Below are 11,305 nucleotides of genomic sequence, written 5' to 3' on the forward strand. Positions count from 1 at the left end.
CTTGTCACTCTTGTACTTTTCCACTCGTATCGTTTAAAACTTTTGTGTTATTTCTTTGAGGTGACAAACGCTCACTTGTGAAAGATAAATCACAAATATCAGCGGATGGTATTGTCAAGTGCTCATGGTGATTTCCCGCTACTGACTTCCCCAAGTTGTGCAACAATGTATCGTGACTCATTCCCAGAGCTTTAAAAGGAGCAGCTTCCCTCCTCAGCGGCAGATTCAAACAACAGCCTCACAGAGAGCAGTCAAACCAAGAGGAGAGGAAGAAAAGAGCCGGATAACTGAATAAAAGACAAATATAGAAGAAGGAAAAAAACTTTTTGAAGGTCATTCTTCACTATTATTCAGTATTTTAGTTACTTTAGCCCCAACAAAGTTGAAAATGATGTGCAGAAGAATCACAGTAACTTTCATGATCGTGCTCCTGTCCTTTCTGGCCATCTCTGAAGGTAAGAGATCTTTTTACACCCATGCATTGATCAAGTATATGACAATAATCTGTTCAGTACTCTGTATAGTGTGTATTTGTGTTCACAAGTTAAACACAAGTTATTCATTCCATTTAGACCTAAAACGCCTGCTAATAATGCATTATATAGCCTGGATATACACACAAATGTGTTTCCCGGTTTCAATGGGTTAAAGAGAGAAAGACTAGGGAAGATACTCACTATAATTAAATTAGTACCAACAGTGTGACATGTGACCCTGTTTGACCCCGTTTGACCCGTGACCCCCAACAGGGAGAAGCCTTGGTGTGGAGCTTCGCTGCAGGTGTATCCAGACAGAGAGTCGTCCTATTGGCCGTCACATAGAGAAGGTGGAGCTGATACCTGCTAACTCCCACTGTGAGGACACTGAGATCATGTGAGTCCTAAGCGTCCTAGTTATCATCCCATCTCAAGGTGTCCAGTTTCCAGTTTCACATTTTTCCGGGTGCTGGAACATGGGTGAGAAATCCACTCAAAGACGTGCTCCAGTACCCGGATGAACCTATGACATTCGCCTGCATCTCGACATAACTGTGAACAAGGGCCTGCCCTCAATGACTTTCATAAATAATAATTTATGAACACTGACACAATGGCTGCTGGCTGCGTTATAAGACTGCATTCTTAGAATATTTGAGAGTTTTTTTTTTTTTTTTTTTTTTTTTTTAACTCTCTCTACTTCTACTCCCCCTTGCCCCTGCTTCCTGTTCTGACATGGTCTCTACTCTTTGTTGTTATAGTGCCACTCTGAAAACCACCGGCCAAGAGGTCTGTCTGGATCCCGAAGCTCGCTGGGTTAAGAGAGTCATTGAGAGGATCCTATCCACGTAAGTACTGTACAGATCACTCACCCACAAGCACTCAGACTCAGACAACGAGTACTGTAATACCCACTGTACCCATACTTGGGATATGGAAATAAGTCAGATGAACTGATCGGCTTTGGCTCGTTATTAAATAAAATAGCCTAATATTTCCTCACAAGGACTGAATCTTTTGATGATAAACAATTCTGTCTTCCTGTCTATTTCTCTCCATATAGCAGACGCTGAAGACGTGCAGTGGGACACGGTCGTGGGATTTTGCACTGTTACGAGAAGAACGAAGAGTATTCATTTCTTAATATACTGACATGAAGTTCTTGTCAGCAATACCAGCACATTGTACTTCATTGGAATTAGCAGATTACTTCTGTGAAAAGTGAAAAGTAATCTAGATTTTGTCCACTCAGGAAATGTTTGTGTGAATTATTATTTTATTTTCTATTTTTTTTATTTATCAAGAATAGTTGACATTATTTATAACATTTCATGTTTTGTTGTCTTTTGTTGTTGTTGTTGTTGTTGCTGTTGTTGTTTTACTGTATTGCTTGTCATCTTTGATGACTGGTGGTAAAATAGTACTGCTAGCCGAGCCATATTGTTTAAAATAATATTACATATTTATTTATGTATTTATTTAGATCTATTTATTTGTATTTAACGGTCCTGTCAGCATTGTATGACAAATAAAAAATTTGTAAATGGGATTGCATTTCATTCTCTTTCATTAACCTATTTATTAATTATATATTTCTATACCCTTTCTCCTGGTCCCTCCCTCCACTAAATTCTGGTCTTCCTTAACTCTGACCCGCCTCTAATATTAGCCAGTCGTCTGCCGGTCTATGGATCTGTCCGTCAATCCATTTGTCATGTCCATCCTTCCCACTAAGAAATGTACATGATAGAGACATAAAATATGCCACAATTATAAATATTGGAGTGTGAATGCATCACAACAAATATCACACTAATCAGCCAGAGGGTGGCACTACAATCAAAGGTCCAAATGTGGGTAGAATGAGGAAACATGGAAAGTCAAGTGGGAGGTTTGAAAGTGATGGGGAACAGATGGATGTTATGTTAGTACAGCGAGTCCTGAGTATAGTTTGTCCTCGCCAAGGTACTATAGGAATACAAGTCCTGGAAGTAGTTTGTTGTTGTCACAGGGAGAACTTGAACTGATGTATTGGCCTACATCAAACCCACCAAGTCCAGTTAGAAGAGAAAGGGAAGAATCAGAAGCTAGAAGGAGAATATTTATCATGCAGGTTGGAATGAAACTAATTGGCAACTCAGAGGATGGTGTTTTATGAGATTCGGTTGAAGTACAGGAATGGTTGGAAAGCAGGGAAAGTGAAAGAAAGGAGGATTAAGAGGAGTGGTCTGATCATTGTCGAGTGTGTGTCTTTTTAACAACAGAGTGAGGTGTTGATTGATTGATTGATTGAAAACTTTATTGACCATAAAATACTCCATAATCAGTCCAAAACTGATAAAAATCTTTTATATGATTTTAACTTATAATATTGTTACGGGGGGCTGCGGTAGCAGAACCCAATAGCAGAAACACAGGGAGAGAGAGAGTGGAGCGGTTTAGGATATTTATTCCAAAGGTACCAGGCGTCAATATACAACAGGGAATGTGCAGAATGTTTCAAGTTTCAAGTTTCTTTCTAGTTGTCATACAGAAGTACAGAATACTTTCATACAAAATGCTTCTTACTGTTACGCTCCAGAGACTGTGCTAGACAAGATAGTATCAAATAACATAGTATAGCATGTAATTTAGAAGTAGAAAATGAGGTCACAGTGTTCAGTATAGACATATGTACAATGTTCGATGCAGAATAGACGTAACTGAGTTACCATATAATATACAATACTATGCAGTGTACTAATGTACAGTACTATATAGTGCAAAGCAGAAATGGGATGAGGTACAATTTAGGTACAATTTACAGTAAGGTGTACGAGTTGTAGTGCAATCCTTCATCAATAAATATAAAGTGTGGGGAGTGGGTGCTACAGTGTGTTTGTTTAAAGTGAGTGTGTGCTATAAAGTGTGTGGAGTGGGTGCTACAGTGTGTTTGTTTAAAGTGAGTGTGTGCGTGTGGATGTGTGTGCTATGTGCGTTTGATGGTTGTTGTTGTGTAGTGTTCATTGTTCGTTTAGCAGCCTGATGGCCTGGGGATAGAAGCTTCTTCTGAGTCTTTCTGTGCTCGCCTTGAGACTCCGGTATCGCTTGCCTGACCGCAGCAGTTCAAAGAGGCAGTTGTTCGGGTGACTGGAGTCTTTAATGATTCTCTTAGCCTTGCCCCTGCAACGCTTGTTGTAAATGTTCTGGAGGGTGGGGAGCCCCCCTCCAATTGTGCGTTCGGCTGAACGTGTCACTCTTTGTAGTCTGCTTCGGTCTTGTGCAGTGCTATTCCCAAACCAGGAGGTGATGTTGCCAGTCAGGATGCTCTCTATTGTACATGAGTAGAAGTTCTTAAGGATCTTCTGACTGACTTGGAACTTCCTTAGGCGCCTGAGGAAGTAGAGGCGTTGTCGTGCCTTCTTCACAACACTGTCAATGTGTGTGGTCCATGTCAAGTCCTCGGATATGTAGGCTCCGAGGTACTTAAAGCTGTTGACTCTCTCAACCGGTGCCCCGTCGATGCTGAGGGGGCTGTAGTCCTTGGCCCCCGACCTCCTGAAGTCCACAATCATCTCCTTTGTTTTGCTGACGTTCAGGGAGAGGCTGTTTTCCTGGCACCATCCCGCCAGGACCTTGACCTCTTCCAGGTAGGCCCTCTCGTCGTTGGCAGAGATCAGGCCCACCACCACTGTGTCGTCAGCAAATTTGATGATTGTATTGCTACTCTGCTGAGCCACACAGTCGTGTGTGTACAGGGAGTAGAGGAGGGGACTCAGAACACAGCCCTGGGGGGCCCCTATGTTGAGGGTGATGGATGAGGAGGTGCAGTTGCCTGCTCTCACCACCTGGGGTCTGCCCGTCAGGAAGTCCAAGACCCACTGGCAGAGGTCATAGTTCAAGCCCAGGTCCCTGAGCTTGGCTATGAGTATGGAGGGGACTATGGTATTGAATGCCGAGCTGTAGTCGATGAATAGCATTCTCACATAGTTCCCCTGCCTCTTGTCCAGGTGTGATGCTGCTGTGTGCAGCACATGGGCTATGGCGTCCTCCGTGGACCTGTTGGGGCGGTATGCAAATTGCAGGGGGTCCATGTTGATGGGGAGGATGTAGCCCAGCAGATGTAGCCCTTTACTAGCTTCTCAAAGCACTTCATGGCTATGGAGGTGAGAGCTACAGGGCGGTAGTCGTTGAGGCAAGCAGGCTTGGATTTTTTGGGTACAGGGATAATAGTGGACTTCTTCAGGCAGGTGGGGATGAATGTGGTACAGGAGTACTCTTCGTTCTCCTCGGGAACGTCCGGGCGGGCGGCGTCTCGATAGACAGCGTAGGCTGGCAGCGGGTTATCCTGGGCACAGGGAGAACAAAGGTTAGAGAAGGCCGGGTCGGCATTATTTAGGTGAGAGCAGCAAGGTAGGATACGTCGTCGTACCTAGGATGGCTAAATAACACTCCGACGAAGGACGACAGGATCCGTGGGGTGATATAGGGGCTACTGATGAGCGAATCCCTCACAGCTGCGCCGATTGACGCCAGTTTGACAGCGTGGGAATGCTGCAGCAGGAAACTGCCCATATATGGGCGCGGCAGGACGGCATAGCATAACTTTTCTCAAGTCACCGATCACCTTTATATTTCCATACTAATTTCCATAATAAGTCAATGACCAACATTTATCTCGTTATTCATGAGCGCAATTTTAAACAATTTTTTTTACATACATTTGTTCCTTAACATAGTTATATTTCTCTGTATACTATTCCAATAAGCAACTGCTCTATACAATCAAAACAGCTCTTTCCCACAAGCCACACGACTCCTGAACAAGGACAAGAACGTATGGTTATTCTTCTATAACCCTAGTTACATGATACTGGTGTGGCTGAGCGTCCCGCTCTGCCTACTGAGATAACCCCTTATCTCCACGCACCTAGCGTGCACGAGAAACAAAAACAAATGCACCCACTTGCACGTGACCACGCCACTCCCATGCGTCCCTATATGATGCCGGAAGTGGTCACGCCTCACCCTTCCCAGTTCGATTTCCATAAGCGGAAAACCTCCAAGGGACCTCAGGGCGCTAAGAGCGGGACGCTCAGCCAGTATCATGTAACTAGGGTTATAGAATAACCATACGTTACATATCAACTGGCCTCGCGTCCGGCCCTGCCTACTGAGATAAGGGCAGAGCAGACGCGGCGCCCGGACAAATGCACCCCCTGAGGGCCCGTAAGCCCCAGCCAGGAAGGAGGGGAGTCCCGTCCACCTGCCCGTCCTAACGAAGGGGGGGAGGCAGTCAACTCCACCAAAGTGCGAAAAGGGGGGGGACCAGGCACCCCTGAACGCACAGCGCAAGCGGGACCACGTGTGACACAGCACCCCGCGGTCCACACCCACACACTCCTGCTAGCCCACCTGATGGCGGGACGCAGGAGAGGTCCCGGACGCCTGTACGTTAATGCCAAGCAAGCAGTGCAAAAATGCTTCCGCATTCGTCACCGCACGCTAGTGCGGTAAAGCGCCCTTCTTTTCAGACAAATGCTACCGTGCGTGCACCGGCGGCGGCGTGCTCGCTCAGGTGCGTGCGTGCGCCGGCGTGCTCGCGCGAGGTGCCCGCGCATGCGCATGAGATCCCGCCTTGGTTGGAGCTCAATATATATAAGTCACCGCCTCTTATTCACTATCTGGCACTAGCTCAATTGGCAAGGACACATGGCTGTGGATCCTATGGCTTGTTTGCTGGCGAGTTCGAATCCCATCGAAAATATTTTTTAACGTGATTTTTTTTTAACGTGTATTCTTTCGCCGGTTAAGGTTAGGCATTGTTTCGGAGTTGGTTAAGGTTAGAACGGTTAAGTTTAGGCGCTGTTAAGGAGCTGGTTAAGGTTAGAGTTTGTCAAAGAGAATGGCAATATAATTTCTATGGTTAAGGTTAGGCATTGTTTCGGAGTTGGTTAAGGTTAGAACGGTTAAGTTTAGGCGTTGTTAAGGAGCTGGTTAAGGTTAGAGTTTGTCAAAGAGAATGGCAATAGACAGCCTATTTCCGCGCGACCTGGGCGCTGGGCGGCGGAAAATGAAAGGCGCATTACTGCATGCCACTACGGTAAGTTTTTGCACTGCTTGCTTGGCATAAAGCTACACGCGTCCCGGACCTCAGGACTGCCTGGGAGTTTCACAGAACCCCCAGTCACATCCATGAGGTAAAACCTAACAAAAGGACTCCGGGAGGACCAGGAGGCCGCAGCACAAATGTCCTCCACCGAGGCCCCCCCTAACAGGGCAGCAGAGGCTGCCACACCACGAATGGAGTGCGCCCTGACGCCCCCGGGGGGAACCTGTCCAGCCAACGTGTAGCAAAGGGCAATGCCCTCGCACAACCAATGTGACAGGCGCCGCTTGGACAGCGCCTCACCCGCGCGAGGGCCACCGTAACAAACAACAGTTGATCGGAAGCCCTGAGACCCTGCGTGCGACTAAGGTAAACCCCCAGTGTACGGACAGGACACAACAGGTGAAGGCTCGACTCCAACCCACTAGCGTGAGGAGGAGGATGAAAAGCCTGAATCACAACATCCCTAGAGCGAAAAGAGCTCCGGATATTTTTTGGCACGAAGACCGGATTAGGCCTCAGAGTCGCCCCACTATCGGCCCGAACAGACAGGCACTCAGGCCGCACCGAGAGAGCACATGGCTCACCCACGCATTTAGCCGGCCCAAAAAAGGAACGCGGTCGTAAGACAGACGATCCAATGGCGCCTGTTCAATAGGCTCAAACGGGGCCCCCAACAGCTTTTCCAGAACAGTTGGAGGCCCCGAGTCGGAGACAGAGAACGTTCCACAGGCTTGAGACGCCGTGTGCCAAGCAAGAACGTCCCACGAGAGGGTGGCTGAACAATGTTCTGCCCCCCACTCTCGACCATAGGCCACTTCCCAGCGTAAGCTGCGGTAGTGGATGGAGCGCGCGCGTTCCGGATGGCGTTCACCACAGAAGAGTCAAGACGCATCCCCACCAGATTCACCCTTTCAGCAGCCAAGCCTAGAGGCTTCCCCAGAACAGGAGACAGAACAGAGTTCCGCGTGCCTGAGAGAGGGCCCGCGGTGACCATGGAACAGGCCACGGCGGGGCCACCAAGAGCTGAATCAGGGCCGGGAACCACACAGCTGAGCCCCGGCCCGACCAGGATCAAAGTCCCACGCTCCTGACGTACCCGCCCCAACAGCTGAGCTATCAGGTGTATGGGGGGAACGCGTACAGAATCCCGGGCGGCCACGGATACATCGAGAAAGCATCCACCCCCAGAGAGGGGTTGTCCTTCCGACTGATCGGTCCCAGACCTGTCTGACTATGTCTGGACATAGTCCCCACTCGTCGGGGCGAGGACCGCCCCGCGACATCACATCTGCACCCACATTCTCCCTGCCGGGGATGTGGAGAGCCCTCAGGCTGCGCAGATTGAGAAACGCCCATAGCCAGAGCTCGACCACCGCCCGGTACAGACGGGGGGAGCGTACTCCTCCCTGTCTGTCAATATACAACGCTGACGTCGTGTTGTCCGTCCTGATCAAAACATGCTTGCCCACCACAAGGTGGCCGAGCCGTTTGAGGACCAGAAGGACTGCCTTCAATTCCAACACATTGAAATGTAGTGCAGACCGGGCAGCATGGTCCTGCCAGCTGCCCCCTACTGCGTTGGCCCGACACGTCTCCCCCCATCCCATGAGGGAGGCGTCGGTGAAGACCGTGATGTGTGACAGCCTGCTACCCATGGGGACCCCGCTGGTGAGGGCCCCAGGCCCTCCCCAGAGGGCGAGGTCCCCCAGTACTGACATGGGAACCTTCAGCCGCTTCCACTTGTCTCTCACTGGGTCTATTTCCATACTGGAAAACCACCTCTGTATCCTCCTCATGAAGAGGAGGCCAAGAGGGACCACAGAGTGAGCAGATGCCATCATACCGAGCAGGCGCATCATGGACAGCGCCGTAACCATCCTAGGACGGAACCTCCCGAGCGAGCAGAGAACATCCACTCGCCGCCGCTCTGAGAGGGATGCCCATATAGACATTGAGCTTAGAAATAAGCCCAAGTACTCCAACCGTTGACTGGGAAGAGATGTACTCTACTTCCAGTCTACAGCAAAACCCAGGCTGGTGAGGAATTCCACCACCTGCCTGGTATGAGACCTGGCGATCTTCTCTGACCGGCCGAGGACCAGAACGTCGTCCAGGGTAGAATAAAATTCCTGAGTAACGCCCCCGTTGATGACGGAGACGGTGGAATGTTGGTTCTGCTTAAATGGGTGTAAACGCGGGGTGGTTCGCCAGAGAGCACCAAGGTTCAGAGGGTTCAGAACGGAGCTGGAGCTTGAACCGGAGCCTGGGTGGTTTAAAAGCGCTATGTAGAGTCACATAGAGAAGGTGGAGCTGATACCTGCTAGCTCCCAAGGTGTCCAGGAATTTTCTCACTCAAAAGATATGCTCCATTACCCAGATAAATCTATGACATGACATATGAGTGGGCGACAGTGGCTCAGGAGATAGAGTGGTTGTAATCAGAAGGTTCCTGGTTCAATTCCGGCTCCTCCCGATGAGCAGGTTGGCACCTTGCATGGCTGCCTCCGCTGTCGGTGTGAGTGAATGTGAGACATACATTGTGAAGAGCTTTGGATAAAAACACAATATAAATGCAGTCCGTTTACCATTTATATGACAAATCTGTCATACTGGCATATAGGTGGGTGGTGTCTGTTGATTTCAACATATATCTTTCGGGAAACGGCAGATTAGTTTTCCTGTGACTGCTGACAAAAGCTAACAAACACACACACACACACACACACACACACGCACACATGCATACTATAGCCTTTGGGATGCTAGGGGTTACTGATTTTAAAATCTTAAGATTTTACCTATTACATTACAAAATGTGGTTGTACAGGAATGTGCAGAGCAGGCAAACCCAGCATTGTTTCAGTGTTTGTTTCCAAAATGTATATTACAAAAAAATATGCAATTGCAAAGTGTTTCACAAACTTACATTTTAAGTTCCCATTATATTTCAACAGCAAAGTGCAACACGTTTTAGACGATATGGCCTATGGAAATACTTGAATAGGTTAAATCTTTTCTACTTTAAACAGTTGCTTAGATTTGATTTATAATTTAAATATACCCATTTCCTGAAATTGGGCATTTCTAATAATTAAATGTATTTATTTTCATATCTTTGTTTATTCTGTATTCAGCCCTTAGCCAGATGCGCGCAGCGGGGCGGCACTGAGCGCACAGCTAGGGGGAGGTGCGGTAGAGCGGTGTCTGATGCGCGCAGAAAGACAACAGTCGCACTGGGGACGGACGCGTGATGATAGATATGAAAATGCACACACAATGCAGAGCTTCCAAAGTGTGACAAACCACTGCATGTGAAGACAGTCCAATTCGTTGGAAAACGCTGGAAATCTCCAATCTGGCTTCAAGCTATTCTACAGTCTTTGCCGCAGAACCATCTTGCCAGAGCTCTTGCGGATGCGTTCTTTATAGTTGTGCTGTGCATGAATCCCTCCGTGTTGGCTCGCAGTTTCTGGACAATCGCGCGGTGTTGACGACCGTGTGGATATTGTGAGTGCACCTCACTTCAACTGCATCTCCTCCACACACCCCAATCACCTACATCAGGATGGCGTTAACGATCTGCACGAGATTTACCGATGAATATCAGCTATTCGAGGAGCTGGGAAAGTAAGCGTGCATTTTTTTCATCATTGGAAGCATCCCTACATGAAATGTCAGCCTGTTATGTAATAGCTTGCTTATAGGCTTAGAACGCGGATTCCGCGCAGTGCTATTGTGCATGGAGGACGCGTGCGCGTAAATTGATGATTGTGTGTTCAAGTGCTCTGACTATTATAGCCTAGAATAGATCATGCAGGCGGGACGAATCTGTTATCCTGTAGATAGGCCTGTTCAAGACATTTGCTTCTTAATTTAAGGCCTCCGGGCAACGTTTTTGACTTGGTGAAATATAGAACCTCTTTATTTCCCTCCATCCCTTGAACTGGTGTACATTGATCGCCTCGGAATCCTCATTTAGACTGCGGGTGTGAGGGGCAAGTGCTTCCATCCATGTTGTAAAATGAAACATGCGTTGGGTGTGTGTGAGATGGTGAGATTCTGTCTCCTCTGCGACAGAAATACACACTCGGTAACGTAATGCAGACTTTAGTTTGGAGTTAGCGATGACACACTCCGTAGCCAGCGACCGAGCCGGCACAGGCAGGGGATTCCTAACCCCCAGAGAGAGAGAGAGAGAGAGAGAGAGAGAGAGAGAGAGAGAGAGAGAGAGAGAGAGAGAGAGAGAGAGAGAGAGAGAGAGAGAGAGAGAGAAAGAGAGTCAGAAAGATGTGTGTGTGTGTGTGTGTGTGCGCGCGCGCTTGCGTGCGTGCGTACGCGCTGACCGACCTGCAGTCTGCCTAGCGCCCGCACTGTCAAGTGTACATAGACAGAGAAGCCTGCAGCCTCGTTTGACATTCAGAGTCAGACAGAGAGAGAGAGACCTGCTCCCAGTGCCCGGTCTCTTAGCCAATTCCACTCGGAGGAATCCAGCTAACCACTCATGTAGCCTGTAACAGAGGACCGATTAGCTGTAGTGTATATATGGGTAGCATGTATGCAGGCACAGTCTATCTATCTATTCCACTGGGGCATAGGCTAGCCGCTAGAGTATACAGTGTATAGAGTATAGAATACATACTGTAAGTATATGTGGGCTATTTATGGGACCTGAGTCAGTGTACCCATCTCCTCCTCACAGTGGCGGACTGGCCATCGGGACGTTCGGGACGAATCCCGA

At 48.2% G+C, this 11,305-nt stretch overlaps 1 protein-coding gene across 2 annotated transcripts; it reads left to right on the forward strand.

Annotated features, from left to right (window-relative positions):
- The first annotated feature begins 276 nt into the window (after positions 1-276).
- On the forward strand, positions 277-2,025 carry cxcl8a (chemokine (C-X-C motif) ligand 8a). Of its 2 annotated transcripts, none has more exons than XM_084319129.1 (4): positions 277-455; positions 750-873; positions 1,238-1,324; positions 1,540-2,025. In XM_084319129.1, the coding sequence occupies exons 1-4, from the start codon at positions 389-391 to the stop codon at positions 1,547-1,549; spliced, it is 288 nt and encodes a 95-aa protein (XP_084175255.1). In that variant the 5' UTR covers positions 277-388; the 3' UTR covers positions 1,550-2,025. The 2 variants fall into 2 exon arrangements, with proteins under 2 accessions (XP_084175255.1, XP_084175256.1); XM_084319130.1 differs by having other exon boundaries at positions 1,543-2,025.
- Positions 2,026-11,305: the final 9,280 nt, after the last annotated feature.

This window comes from Notolepis coatsorum (genome assembly GCF_963971535.1).
Source record: "Notolepis coatsorum genome assembly, chromosome: 7".
NCBI classification, from domain to species: Eukaryota; Metazoa; Chordata; class Actinopteri; order Aulopiformes; family Paralepididae; genus Notolepis; species Notolepis coatsorum.